Genomic DNA, 15,900 nt, shown 5'->3' with positions numbered 1-15,900 from the left:
AGACATGTGCCGTGGACTTGTCTGGTGGGGCCAGATGGAAGTTGTCTGGCTTCAGCTTTCATCTTCCTATGCTGCTGGGCAACCATACAACTTGTAGTGTGTAAAGAGCTGCATGGTAGGCTGCATGATTTTCACAATTGAAATTGACAACCACCATTGAAAGTAAATATCTACAGTACCCTGTATCTTCATTTCAAACATGGAAAATGTCTCCTTGGAGATGGCATTTGTATTCACAAACAGAATACCTCTGGGCTCAGACATCAATTCAAAGTCTATTTCACATTGGTTTGTCATAATTTCCTTTAAATGATATGGAAACAACATTGATTCAACCAGTGTGTGCCCAGTGGGTATGTTCTGACACGGTAGTTCCCTAAATTTGATCAAACATACAGTACCATCTTCATCTGAACAACCGAGATTACCAGACCAGCTTTTTAAAACATAGATCTACACCTATCGTGTCATATGAATTCTTCTTTAGACCTGTTGCTGTCTCAATATTATTCTCTTTGGATATTACTACAACTATAATTCCCTATTACTTTTTACATCATTATCAGAGGGACCGCAGGTGACTTACTCTCCAAGTCAACAATGAAAGATAATCATGCTAGGGCAGTTAGTAGAAATAATTAAGGCTCTGTTATCTGAACACCTGCAGCATATAATTGATCTGCACCACATTAAACAGGGGTATAAAATAGAGAAAATGAAATGCTTAGAAGGTGCTGTGTTTTTCCAGGTCCACTTTTTCAACTTGACAGAACACGTGTCTGCGCAAAGATGAACTCATTGACACACCATACTGGCAGTGTTTTAAAAGTAAGATACCTGTAGCATCTTCAGTAGCCATTCAATACTATTAATGAAGTGCTGCCACACCTCACAATAAATTCATAGACTTATGAAAAGTGCTTACTCCCTATATGCTTTAAATAGAAGTCTTCATTTATTAAGTTATTGGTTTGGTGGTTGTCAATAACTTCATATTGATCCATCACATCCCTTGAACAAAGTTGTACATTTTCAGATCTCAGTTCATTCCCAAATTCATGTCTAGTTTAACTGTAACTGGACCTTGAATATTATATTAACATAAAATACAGTAGTTGAGTTATGTATAAGACAATAAGCCCAAGGGAGCTGTGTCGTGTGTTTGAGTCAGGGGCAACAAACAATGTGTTACTTTTCTTTAGGGAGTTGGACATTCTAAACACAGGTCAGCGTTTTTCAGTCATGAATCTTGTTCTGGAGGCAACTCTACATGGCTGTCACTATCTGGAACAACCACAAAGTCATAAAATCTGATTTTAAACCTAAACCTAACCTTAACCCTAACCTTAACCACACTGCAAACCCTAATGCCTAACCTGATCTTAAATTAAGACCAAAATGCATGAGTTTTTACAATATAGCCACTTTTGAATATGCATCTGGACTATCTAAGGGGAAATCACTCAGTTCTGTCTCTAGGGCAAGACTCATGACAATAAATGTCAACCTGCATACTAAACAGAACATCCACCACTTCGAAAGAAGTAAATCACAAAATAGAAACAGTGACCCCTTCACTTGCTAGATATGTTTAATTTGAAATATATTGTTGTGGTGAAGGGGCCTTTCAGAGATAACATTACATTTACATTTAAGTCATTTAGCAGACGCTCTTATCCAGAGCGACTTACAAATTGGTGCATTCACCTTATGATATCCAGTGGAACAACCACTTTACAATAGTGCATCTAAATCTTTTAAGGGGGGTGGGGGTTAGAAGGATTACTTTATCCTATCCTAGGTATTCCTTAAAGAGGTGGGGTTTCAGGTGTCTCCGGAAGGTGGTGATTGACTCCGCTGTCCTGGCGTCGTGAGGGAGCTTGTTCCACCATTGGGGTGCCAGAGCAGCGAACAGTTTTGACTGGGCTGAGCGGGAACTGTGCTTCCTCAGAGGTAGGGGGGCCAGCAGGCCAGAGGTGGATGAACGCAGTGCCCTTGTTTGGGTGTAGGGCCTGATCAGAGCCTGAAGGTATGGAGGTGCCGTTCCCTTCACAGCTCCGTAGGCAATCACCATGGTCTTGTAGCGGATGCGAGCATCAACTGGAAGCCAGTGGAGAGAGCGGAGGAGCGGGGTGACGTGAGAGAACTTGGGAAGGTTGAACACCAGACGGGCTGCGGTGTTCTGGATGAGTTGTAGGGGTTTAATGGCACAGGCAGGGAGCTCAGCCAACAGCGAGTTGCAGTAATCCAAACGGGAGATGACAAGTGCCTGGATTAGGACCTGCGCCGCTTCCTGTGTGAGGCACGGTCGTACTCTGCGAATGTTGTAGAGCATGAACCTACAGGATCGGGTCACCGCCTTGATGTTAGTGGAGAACGACAGGGTGTTGTCCAGGATCACGCCAAGGTTCTTAGCACTCTGGGAGGAGGACACAAGGGAGTTGTCAACCATGATGGCGAGATCATGGAATGGGCAGTCCTTCCCCGGGAGGAAGAGCAGCTCCGTCTTGCCGAGGTTCAGCTTGAGGTGGTGATCCGTCATCCACACTGATATGTCTGACAGACATGCAGAGATGCGATTCGCCGCCTGGTTATCAGAAGGGGGAAAGGAGAAGATTAATTGTGTGTCGTCTGCATAGCAATGATAGGAGAGACCATGTGAGGATATGACAGAGCCAAGTGACTTGGTGTATAGCGAGAATAGGAGAGGGCCTAGAACAGAGCCCTGGGGGACACCAGTGGTGAGAGCGCATGGTGCGGAGACAGATTCTCGCCACGCCACCTGGTAGGAGTGACCTGTCAGGTAGGACGCAATCCAAGCGTAGATAAGAGAGTTGAACATCCATCTGAAGCTGAGCACCAACTCAATGTTATACTGTGCCTGTGTTATACCTGTCACGGATCCCCCCGGTACTGATGCTCATTCTGTTCACCAGTTCCGGAGGTCTACATCACAGGCTTTCTAGTCTTCACTGAACAGGATTTATTATCATCAACCCCGGACTGTCTTGTCTGATTACATACACCTGGTTCCCATTTCCCCTGATTAGTATGTTATATATATGCCCTCTGTTCCCTCTGTCTTTGTCGGTTATTGTTCCCATGTCCGTTGATCGAGTACCTATGCATTGGTACAGCTGTTATGATGCATGCTATATACAGTTGAAGTCAGAAGTTTACATACACCTTAGCCAAATACATTTGAGAGCTTCAAATTCCTTGGTGTCCACATCAACAACAAATTAGAATGGTCCAACACACCAAGACAGTCGTGAAGAGGGCACGACAAAGCCTATTCCCCCTCAGGAAACTAAAAAGATTTGGCATGGGTGCTGAGATCCTCAAAAGGTTCTACAGCTGCAACATCAAGAGCATCCTGACTGGTTACATCACTGCCTGGTACGGCAATTGCTCGGCCTCCGACCGCAAGGCACTACAGAGGGTAGTGCGTACGGCCCAGTACATCACTGGGGCAAAGCTGCCTGCCATCCAGGACCTCTACACCAGGCGGTGTCCCCCCCTCCTGCTACTCTCTGTTTATCTTATATGCATAGTCACTTTAACTATACATTCATGTACATACTACCTCAATTGGCCCGACCAACCAGTGCTCCCGCACATTGGCTAACCGGGCTATCTGCATTGTGTCCCACCACCTGCCAACCCCTCTTTTTATGCTACTGCTACTCTCTGTTCATCATATATGCATAGTCACTTTAACCATACCCACATGTACATACTACCTCAATAAGCCTGACTAACCGGTGTCTGTATATAACCTTGCAACTCTTATTTTCAAATGTCTTTTTACTGTTGTTTTATTTCTTTACTTACCTACACACACACACACATACACATACCTTTTTTTTCGCACTATTGGTTAGAGCCTGTAAATAAGCATTTCACTGTAAGGTTGTATTCGGCGCACATGACAAATACATTTTGATTTGATTTGATTTAAACTCAGTTTTTCACAATTCCTGACATTTAATCCTAGTAAAAATTCCCTGTCTTAGGTCAGTTAGGATCACCATTTTATTTTAATAATGTGAAATGTCAGAATAATAGAGAGAATGATTTATTTCAGCTTTTATTTCTTTCATCACATTCCCAGTGGGTCAGAAGTTTACATACACTCAATTAGTATCTGGTAGCATTGCCTTTAAATTGTTTAACTTGGGTCAAACATTTCGGGTAGCCTTCCACAAGCTTCCCACAATAAGTTGGGTGAATTTTGGCCCATTCCTCCTGACAGAGCTGGTGTAACTGAGTCAGGTTTGTAGGCCCCCTTGCTCGCACACGCATTTCCAGTTCTGCCTACCTGCCCACAACTTTTCTATAGGATTGAGGTCAGGGCTTTGTGATAGCCACTCCAATACCTTGACTTTGTTGTCCTTAAGGAGTTTTGCCACAACTTTGGAAGTATGCTTGGAGTCATTGTCCATTTGGAAGACCCATTTGCGACCAAGCTTTAACTTCCTGACTGATGTCTTGAGATGTTGCTTTAATATATCCACATAATTTTCTTTCCTCGTGATGCCATCTATTTTGTGAAGTGCACCAATCCCTCCTGCAGCATAGCGCCCCCACAACATGATGCTGCCACCCCGGTGCTTCATGGTTGGGATGGTATTCTTCGGCTTGCAAGCCTCCCCCTTTTTCCTCCAAACATAACAATGGTCATTATGGCCAAACAGTTCTATTTTTGTTTCATCAGACCAGAGGACATTTCTCCAAAAAGTCTTTGTCCCCATGTGCAACCGTAGTCTGGCTTTTTAATGGCGGTTTTGGAGCAGTGGCTTCTTCCTTGCTGAGCGGCCTTTCAGGTTAAGTTGATATAGGACTCGTTTTACTGTGAATATAGATACTTTTGTACCTGTTTCCTCCAGCATCTTCACAAGGTCCTTTGCTGTTGTTCTGGGATTGATTTGCACTTTTCGCACCAAAGTACCTTCATCTCTAGGAGACAGAAAGCGTCTCCTTCCTGAGCGGTATGACGGCTGCATGGTCCCATGGTGTTTATAGTTGCGTACTATTGTTTGTACAGATGAAAGTGGTACCTTCAGGCGCTTGGAAATTGCTCCCAAGGATGAACCAGACTTGTGGAGGTCTACAATTTGTTTTCTGAGGTCATGACTGATTTCTTTTGATTTTCCCATGATGTCAAGCAAAGAGGCACTGAGTTTGAAGGTAGGCCTTGAAATACATCCACAGGTACACCTCCAACTGACTCAAATTATGTCAATTAGCCTATCAGAAGCTTCTAAAGCCATGACATCATTTTCTGGAATTTTCAAAGCTGTTTAAAGGCACAATCAACTTAGTGTATGTAAACGTCTGACCCACTAGAATTGTGATACAGTGAGTTATAAGTGAAAAATTCTGTCTGTAAACAATTGTTGGAAAAATGACTTGTGTCATGCACAAAGTAGATGTCCTAACCGACTTGCCAAAACTATAGTTTGTTAACAAGAAATTTGTGGAGTGGTTGAAAAACAAGTTAATGACTCCAACGTAAGTGTATGTCAACTTCCGACTTCAACTGTATATTGTGTATTACGGGTATTGTCCCGTGGCGTTCAACGAGGCTTATTTTCACTCTTTTGTTTGGGTAGAGCCCAGTGTTTTTGTATATGTGTTTGTTTTGGGTGTATTAAAAACCCCTATTGTGTATTCATGCGCCTGTCTCCAAAATCCTTTATACCAGTGTGACAATACCCCTGTGCCTCTTAGAAGAATGCATTGACTTTCCTTTCCCTGTCCTGCGATTCTCATTTTATTAGATTGAATGAGTGCCATTATTTCACGAGAATGCTGTGTCTGTTTCTAATGGTAGCCTGCTGTTCGAGGATGAAGGTTACCCTTCTTTTCAATTGACACACTCACCAGTGCTTGATTTAATTTGGAGTGGCAGCTATATGAAGCTCCCTGCAGTCTATAGCTGTGAATTTGGAATTGATTGTGAAATCTCTGAACGACGCATGCAATAGCTAGAGTAACCATATCTTCTACCACACCATCATCAATAATCACTGAACAACAATATTTAACTGGCAATAGCACGTAGATAAAGCAATATTTTGGCAAAAATACCAAAAGACAAAGATTTTGCTTTTGCTGTCTTGGGAGTTTCCGCTTGACAGAGTGTAGGTTCCTCACAGATTGTAGGTGTTTAAGTTAATCATCTATTCACCACAAAATGGGATACATTTAGAATCATCAGGCATGGAAATGTCTTGTTTACTTCATGGTTGATATTTTTCACTACACCACCTGATACTTCCTGGACTGAGTGAGGCGCCCTGGTGTATGCTGACATTTACTTGGGAGAGCTAAAGGACACCACTCCAGGGACTGTATTCTGAGCTGGTCCTGCTCTTGATATTGATTGACCCAAATATGTTGTGAGTCACTCGACATAGTGCTTCTTCTCCCCCACTGGCACCAGCGGTGGCAACACGAGAAATCAATTTACACCACGGCTGTAATGCACCAGGACGCTATGCACAACAGAGGTGAGAAGTACCCTGATGCTCCATGTAACGCAGTAAGCTCACAGCTTTAGCGCATCTATACACACTCTAACTCCTGATAATGCAGTACAGCTGCGAAGAGAAATGTTTATTTTCAGCGTTAGAGTAGTTTACCTTTTAGAAAAGAATAGAGGATGTATTGTTTGTGTACTTCACCATTCAAATGCAGCACATAATTTCATGTTTTCGGTCACTTTTACCTTCATTTCAGCATATGGTTTACCTGCTTATTTTGGCGTTTTTGATGGTATCCGTGTGGTTGCGACTAAGGATGTGTTGTTTTTAGTGCTATCAAACACCAGTCTCCAAAGTGCTAAATTGGCTGGCAGGGTGTAAGAATGCATTCCATCTCTCACAGACCATCTGGGGTTTGACTGTGAAGGTCAATTACAGGAGAGCGCTGCAGAAGTGACAGTGCGGCATTACAACCAGCTTGTCATGTCAACAAATGTATGTTTTTCTGTTCATGTAATCTGCACTCCAGCCTCAGATAGCCTATTGCCCTATCTCTGTATGTGTCCTCACTTCAACAAGGGGTATGTTTGACTTTGAATTTATCCTTTGCCTGATAGGATATTGTGCTGCCACTGCTAACCTACTTATATGAAGCTCTCTGGATGAAGAGTGTCTAGCTTTTTAGTCTAGTTGTTTTTTAATCTTAATTATGGTGAATATCATGACTTTGTATACAAGTAGATGGCCCTAAAACAAAACGGCACATTATTTCACTGATGTGAATACTCAAAAATCCATTAATCAAGTATATCCGAACAAAATAATGTAGGTACTGTATTTGGCCACAAATGGCTGTTGGATATTTGTGTCATTTTATGATGTGTGGTTGACTGGCTGGGTGCATCATTAAAACAACAAATACATACAGTATAACTGATTTCCCATCTAGTTTGAGTCAAATGAGAGTGATCCCTGATTACTGATTATTTATATACACACACCCTTAAAGACTTTTCCTATCAGTATATCAAAAACCCAAAAACTATGTGGAACTTTCTTTTACAATTCTCCAAATAACATGGCACTGGGTATGGGTTGGTCCCTATCAGAAGACAATATCACACCTGCAGAGGAAAAAATGATGGGTTGCAGCTTGACTCTTGCCCAGTCTGATACTTGTCAAAGCCAGTGTAAATGACATCCCAGATCAACTAGAAATTGGATACCTTACTTCCTGAGCCCACCATTCTCAGATGAAAAAGTCCAATCATGTTGTAGTCATGAACTCAGCTGGTCTGATGTGATTTCTAATAAAAGAAGCCAGCGAGAGATGATATTAACATAGTGTATTAGTGAGTCAACCAGTGTTGTTTTGATAAAGGGATAAATAAAATATTTGTATTGAGTTTGAAGCGGTTATTTATCACCAGAACTCAGGAGGCCTTGATGAATCAAAGACTTGTTTTCCTGGAACATATCTCATCAACATTCTGTCTGCTCTCTCTCTCTCTCTCTCTCTCTCTCTCTCTCTCTCTCTCTCTCTCTCTCTCTCTCTCTCTACCCCTCTCAAATCGTAAGTGTACTCTTAACTTTTTTTACACAGCTAATAGGAAAAGAGTTGGAAGGAATGGATGACAGGCAGATCAATATTTCATGAGGGATACATATGTGGTCAAGACTCAGGCAGACACACAGGAACCAAGCTGCTACAGTACTTTGTTTTTAATAATCTGTTAACTCAGGAGACTTCCAGAAGAATCTCAACAGAACAACTGCGTTGATAAAAGGCCACTCAATCCATATGTAATTCAGTTTAGACATCGGCACTCTGTCTTGACTTACTGTCCTAAAACATTCCAGTCTTTTGCCCATCCATTAAAGATGGGTTTTGCACTGTAATACTCTGCGAGACAAGACAACAACATTCTCAATTGGTCCATTATTGTTTGCTTGACAACAAAATGTTCAAGACTGAAAAAACCTCAAAAGTAACCTCAGACTCAAGCAGTGCGTTTGTGAAATCATGTTGCACTGTAATTCTTTCTGGTCTTAAATATAATGTATCTGCATGTACATTTCTTAACTATTAAACATGGAAATATATATTCTAAGTTTAGGCCTATTTAAAACATTTAGTGTCTATTAATTGTGTGTGCACTAATATTCTTTCTCAGTCCTGCTTATCTTGTTGGTAAACACAATTTCACTGGATTGTATCAAATGAGCAGCAACAAGGGCAGGTGTTAAGCCAGCAGGACTCTCTGTTTCCAGGGAAGGTTGTTCTCGCTGTCCCACTGAGAGTATATAGTAAGCAATCAGGAAGCAACAGCAGGTAGACCACAGGCTAGGGTCCCCACACCTATGGGAATCTCACTGCCAATCAGCCTCGCTTACAGCCTCCCACGGCCTGATTAAGCAGGACCTGCCCAGCATTACCATTCATGAAGTTGTGGGACCTGTTAAAAAGCCTCACACGTGTAGAGTGAAGGAGGGATGAAAGTGGGCACTTTGTCACAAGTGAAAGGAAGCTTCACACGGCTCTCTCATCAGGCAGCAGCACTGCATGTACACTCCCACAGTGGATCCAAAGCCTGCCTTAAAGCTACGTTCTCATTAGGTATGTTTTGATGGTCACCCCTAGGACACCCTTATCAGTATGCCTGGAAGACACAGTCAGAGTGGGGTAGAATAATGATTTTCTTATTAACTCTGTACCGTGCTCCCAGTGACATCCATCACATACCTCTGAACCTAGAGGGTGTTAATGCTTGATCTCAGGCACGATGTTGAAACCTGTAACCTTTAACTGTGACCAGGGGTTGCTGGAAAGCACCAGGAGGAAGCTGGGACAGTCCTCATTACATGATTTTCTCACCAGATGATAGACAGAGGCCTCACAGTACCAGAGGAGGACAGGATACAGCAGCTGTGAAAACAGATGGACATATTGTAGAATGAGCCAAATATGCAACTAATGTCCTTTAATATCCCAGACAAAGGCAACAATTGTTTACAGAGCTTTCTAAAGAAAAAATGAGAGAAAAGGGTCATCTTTCCTACAAGTTATCACGAAGTTAGCGGTCTGACATATATACAGATTGACACACATAGCTTGTCTAACCATGCAGGACCAACACAAACAACAAGACGAGAATGATGTATGCCCTCAGAGTAATACATCCTCAAAATGCACTGACTTGACAGCTTTAATATTTTTTTCTATCAGCTCCTAAACAGCACCTAACGGTCGGCATGCTTTCACACTGCCTTCTACTCACTGCTTTAAAAACGCAAAATTCTCTCAGCCTCATTGCAAAATGTGTAGAATAGCATGAGCTTAGCTATGAAACTGCACATTTTTCTTTCTGCCCCATGTCAATATGTGTAGAATTGCTAGAAATTTGCTTTAAAACCGCATCATTTTCTCTCAGCCTAACAAATGCAGTCTCATTGGATATTTTCATTTATTTATTATTTTTATTCACTGCTTGTGACAGAAACAACTCACTTGGACATACAGCAAGTACTGTAATTGTGTGCTAATACGATGGGTGTTTTTCATTTGATAGCACCTGATTTGTTTTGAAACCCACTTGTGGTTCTGCTGACATGTAGCTGTTATGGATGCTCCACTGAGCCCTCTGTTGCCCTGAGCTCCATGTGGTCTGATCCTACTGTACCTGGGCTGTGCCACTGCTGAGGCACCCCAGGAATCAAGGTGTATAGAATGCACCCCAGAGGGCCAGCATATATAACCCTAGGGGCTAACATCTGTACTGTAGTTTACCTGCCACAATATACTGTATATTCTCAGGCCAGCTGATGGTCACTTAGCACCAGTCCCGGAGAGCTCTGAGGCACGGCAGATGTTATCGTCCCATTGGAGGGAGATAGGGTAGTTATGGGTCAGCTAGCAGCCACAGCTGAGAACTCTGACCAGAGAGGGAATCCTTCTGGAAAAACTAATGGGAAACAGTGTGAGTATATTCAGGCTTCCAATACAACACTACAGGGGAACGTTCATAACAGTGGTTGTTTTGCAGACTCAAAGGCAGTAGTGAGAATTCCTCTTAGGACTCGGCAAGCAGAACTGAGATGATTCAGTTTCTTTCTGTAAGTGTTGGCAAAATGCTGCCTCATACAGATGTTGGATCTTAATTTGATCACCCTGTTGCATCTCCTGCAATGCAGAAAATGTAAAAATGGTAGTGTATTTGAGGTTTAAAAAGGCCTCTGAAGTTTGAAATTTCCACTTTCGCATTTTTTACTTGATTTTCCCTCACAGAAAAGTTTATCAACTCCTACGAATATGTCTATGAATTATAATCCACATAATAATTCACATTTTCTGTTGCGGCAGGATTATTTTCCTGCTGTAGCTAACTGGCTCAAATTAAGATCCTACATCTTTAACATCATAGTGGTGGTGCGTAGCCTGCCCCTGTGCCTGCGGAAATGGCTTGATGAGTCTAATGAACCCATACAACGGCGGAATGCAAAGGGAAAATTGGATTTTCACTTGAGCACACAGAATAGGTTGACTTGATCATTTAGGCACTAAACACAGCTCTCAAGTTACACTCTGACTTGCAAATGATTCTTGCATCAAATGTGGTTATTTTATGTGGCATGATTTCATGTGGTTATTGTAAGAATGTGAAATGTTCTGCTTGTGCACAGTTCAATGCATGTGCATTTGATTCTGTGAAGTTATTTGTACATTACATTTGAACATAAATGAAATATAAAGTGTTCATTTCAGACAATAATTTATTTACCACAGGTTGATCTAGCTTACCAACAGTTATACTCACAAGTAGAGTGATTCCAGGCTTTCTGAATAATGCTTGGCTTTTTCTGTTACATCTTCGACCACAAGATGGCATCATTTATTGCACGATGAAGCATGTGCATTTGAGCTGACATGCAAACCCTACCCTACTCGTAACACCTGTATCATTCATCGATAGTGACGAAAATATCAGTTATACTGTGATTCTGAATCAATATAATTTGTAATATTTTCTTCAAAAGTAGAATGAATCTAACAATCTTTACTTGAATCATCCTTAGGAACTTCCTATTGAAACAATTTGATTACTTTGATGGAGTTGTATGTTAAGTGTATCTAATGAACCCGACTGTAACAAGGTGAACTTTTAAAGATGCAACAAAATCCAGCAAGCATAAAATGGTATCAAAAAAAGGTCTGCATCTCTTTAGTCATTGTATAAGTGTCACTAATAAGCTAAATAAATACTTTACTGTGTTATAACTGGCATTTCCATATATCCTTATGGTTTGTGTGAGGTCTAGAAATACCATATAACAGACTTGCCATTAATTATACAAGGGAGTGTTGCTAAAGTTATAGTCCGCTACAGTGATGACGTACATACAGGACCATATTACCAAGTTATTACATTATCATCACACTTCTTCATCATCATCATCATGAATCAGCGCAGTATTGAATCATTTACTCATCATCTATTTCTGCGTTTAAGCTCTGTATTCAAGACAAGAATGCATAGTGGAATATTTTGTCAACTTCACAATAGCCTACAGTACACGTTGAGATGAAAAAAGTAAGCGCAGACTATGTGCAATCTATATTTCAAGCACACCCCTAAAGAGTGAATATGGGCGACTGATACAAAAAAAGAGCTCTGGGTAGTGGGCACGTCATGATTAGGCAGGCTACCATACCACCGAACTTCGTCTCGCATGCTTTCTCATCGAACAGCTGCAGTTTCTGCCAACGCCTCTTGAAATGATCGACGCTTCCCTCATCCATTTCCATTGCTCACAGCGCATCCTCTACCAATAACCGCGGTCGGAGGCGCAGCCTCTCGTTGTGGGAGGTTCATTGCATGGTCCTCTGCTCTGAATGGGAGTGGAGAGGGATGCAGGAGGATTCGTAAACTCCACAGGACCCGTGGAACATTTTGAATTACCCCCTATCTGCGAACTGTGGTTGCATTCGTAGTGATTCAATCACAGCCCGGTGAATGAAAGACAGAGATTGAAGCTTGATGCACCGTATCACTTTGGTGTAAATTTGACGCTTGGTCGTTGGAAGATGCTGTGCTGGGCTCCAGACTGTTGAGGCGCGTGTCGTTTAGGTGACACAGACACTTAACTTTACGGACTGTGTATCATTTATCTGCTATGTAATTGGGAGCAAGTGGATGTACATGGGATGCATACAATTACGATCAGGTGGATGTATTCAACTGTCACGCATGATTTACACGAATTTATAGAGATTGAGAAAATAACCCTGAATTAAATCTCAGCAGTGATTCGTGCACGGTATGCATGTGCGCCTTGTTGAACGGACGGAGCTGGGTAGACAATCATGGACTGTCATCAGACGAAGAATATGCCAATGCATTGTAGGTTCCACAATCGTAACGATTGGAATTGACATAGCCAGTCTGTACGAGCGCCGGGGAAGTATGGAGAGACAGGTCTAGATTCACTCATTCGGATTCACCCGTTGAGAGCGAACTTTGGAAACTATAAAGTGTTCTCCATGGAAACTTTTATGCAGGATTCCGACACACTCAAAGATGACAGCCTGAGCAAATCGTTGTAAACACCACTATAGAATTGCATGAATACAGAAAATATAGGTAGGCCTATATAAGTAAGTCTTATGGGGGTGGGGGGGTCCCTTATGGAAATAAGACTACACTAAGAATAATAACAATTTAAAAAAAAAGTTTTAGCGGGGCCTCCCATATGGGAAAATGACCTCTATCGCAAGTGATGACATGTTCTTCAAGAAGTGCAAGGCAGGGGCCCTTGAGAATGAAAGAACAGTATTTTTGCATGAGTTCTCTGGGATATGTTGACGTAAACGTAGGCAACCACATTCTAGGTAAGGAAAAAGGTTACTTTGCTTCGGATGGCTTCCAATGCATCTCCAATTTCGTTGACTATTATCCTCACAAAAATACATAATTTTTTGTTAATTAAGTGTCCCAAAAGCTATTCGGATAATTTAGGATGCTGTATTTACGTCGTGTTTATCAACTGTTCATCCTGGTGAGAGGGAATCAATCAACGCTGGAAGTTTCAGAAACAGAAAGTAGTCTACCACAGGTGTTCATTACAAAAAGGTAGGACACATGTTTTCCCAGATACATGACTTCATTCAATAAACGTTTGGTTTTTCTTCAATGGGATTGGTGATTGAATGGAATTGGTGACGAGTGATCTATATTAATTCATTATTACTTTTGTGGATGGGTGGGAAATTGTCTGAAGGAGATTACTTTGGTGTTGAGCAATTGATTCTAATCAGAAAGATGAATATTGATTGGTTTCAAAACATGCAGCAAACACTGTCAGTGATACCAATGCATCTCTTGTCTCTGCATGTATAATGTCCAGCTGTAGTGTGATTATCAGGCACTCTGTTCTATCCTGTGCACACAGTGACTCAGACCAGCAGCATGCTTACCTGTGGATAAGAGTAATCCCCGTGGGTTGAGTGTGGACCCCCACGTTCTCCCTGCTCCTTCTCCTGCCTTGGTTCCCATCACCTTCAGCCCTACTGTCCACATGCAGGCCAAGAAGAGGTACCTGCTCGTGTCTCTAGGGGCCTGTCTTCTTCTGGTTGCCTACTTGTGGGGACTGCAGATTGGGGAGTTCCATCACCAAAACCACCACCAGCAACTCTACAGAGTCGCCCAGAGCCCCGGCCTGCCCAGACAGCGTTGGCCTGAGTGGACCCACCCGCTCAACACCTACCTGGAGGACGGAGAGCAGGAGGAGGACAGCCCTCTCCTCCACCACCAGCACACCTCTCCCAGGGAGAGACGGGAGGTCCGTAACAACATCTACAAGAGCAGGAGGTGCCGCATGGACACATGTTTCGACTTCAGCCGCTGCCAGAGGGGGTTCAAGGTGTACGTCTACCCCCTGCTGAAAGGGGAGACGGTGTCTGAGAGCTACCAGAAGATCCTGACAGCTGTCGAGGATTCCCGCTTCCACACCACAGACGTCAACGAGGCCTGTCTGTTTGTGCTGGGCATTGACACTCTGGACCGGGACCAGCTGTCAAACCAGTACATTCACAATGTCAAGGCTAGAATACAGAGCCTCCCTACATGGAACGACGGAAGGAATCACCTCATATTCAACCTTTACTCTGGCACCTGGCCAGCTTACACAGAGGAACTGGGCTTTGATATTGGCCAGGCCATTTTAGCCAAAGCCAGCATTGATATGGATAACTTTAGGCCACACTTTGATGTGTCCATTCCTTTGTTTTCAAAAGACCATTCTCAAAAAGGAGGGGACAAGGGTTATTTGACACTCAACAATGTCCCTCCATCAAGGAAATATTTACTGGTTTTCAAAGGGAAGAGATATCTGACGGGTATTGGTTCAGAAACCAGGAATGCTTTGTATCACATTCACAATGGGGAAGATATCATTCTTTTGACCACCTGCAAGCATGGGAAGGACTGGGAAAAGCATAAGGACGCAAGATGCGACAGGGACAATGAAGAATACTCAAAGTAAGTTCCCCTCTTATGTCCTTTTGTTGGTTCAGCGTCTGTCGGTGCTAATTACTACAAGTGAGTCACATATTTCACAATGGTATGTTTTTCACTCTACAGCACAGGATGTACAGACAGTCTGATACAGCATATCAATGGGTTAATCCCTATTTCAGTAAGACACTCTTAGCACTGTGACTATCATCATACTGCAGTTGTTCATCCATATTAGTTGGATTATCCTGACAACATTTGCATCCAGTTTTACTTTCATATCTTGCTACTGTATCGATCTACCAATATCTCGGAGCAACGGGAAAAAGCAGCTTCGGTGGTACAGGTTGGCTGTGATCTTTGCCTGATTTTTATAGATGCTTTAGAATACCCATGAGAGTACTGCTAGTCTGCTATATAGTCGAACATGTTCTTTAGTTCTGCAGCCTGAATATAAGCACAGTGACTAAACACTTAAGAGATCTGAGTGCAAAAAATCCCTCACCACAGAGCAGCTCCATAACAGCTGACAATTAAATGATTTTTTCAGCAGTTGAGCAAAAAGTTAGAGGCTTTCATTGGATTGCAAATTTACTGGCCTTGCTTGAATCAGAGCATAGAGAAGTTGCTACTCTTTTTAAAGCACATGCCTCAGTAAAGTTACTGAAGCATTTGCACCCTAACAAAATGTACATAACCCAGTAATCCCATACGGAACCATGTGACAGTTTTAATTTGCCTCATTTAACCTGGAACCACATGGGAAGCATTGACTTCCATTGTATCGGACTCTCTTGATTTGTTTTGTATGGCTCGGTTTTCCACCACTTCCCATTGTTGCAGGACGGGCATGTTTGTGCAGTGAAGACCATGTCATCACTGGTAATGCTCAGTCTTATGTA

General features: G+C 42.4%; 1 protein-coding gene across 1 annotated transcript in view; it reads left to right on the top strand.

Moving 5' to 3' along the window:
* Positions 1-12,255: 12,255 nt before the first annotated feature.
* LOC106571404 (exostosin-1) overlaps positions 12,256-15,900 on the top strand; it is a 303,773-nt gene continuing 300,128 nt past the window's right edge. The window contains exons 1-2 of the mRNA XM_014144454.2: positions 12,256-13,615; positions 13,935-15,022. Coding sequence (XP_013999929.1) covers positions 14,061-15,022 — 962 coding nt within the window. The 5' untranslated portion in view covers positions 12,256-13,615; positions 13,935-14,060. The remainder of the gene's footprint in view (positions 13,616-13,934; positions 15,023-15,900) is intronic.

This window comes from Salmo salar, chromosome ssa15 (assembly GCF_905237065.1).
Source record: "Salmo salar chromosome ssa15, Ssal_v3.1, whole genome shotgun sequence".
Classification (NCBI taxonomy): Eukaryota; Metazoa; Chordata; class Actinopteri; order Salmoniformes; family Salmonidae; genus Salmo; species Salmo salar.
Note: the sequence above shows the minus strand (reverse complement) of the source record. Positions and strands in the feature narration are given on the sequence as shown.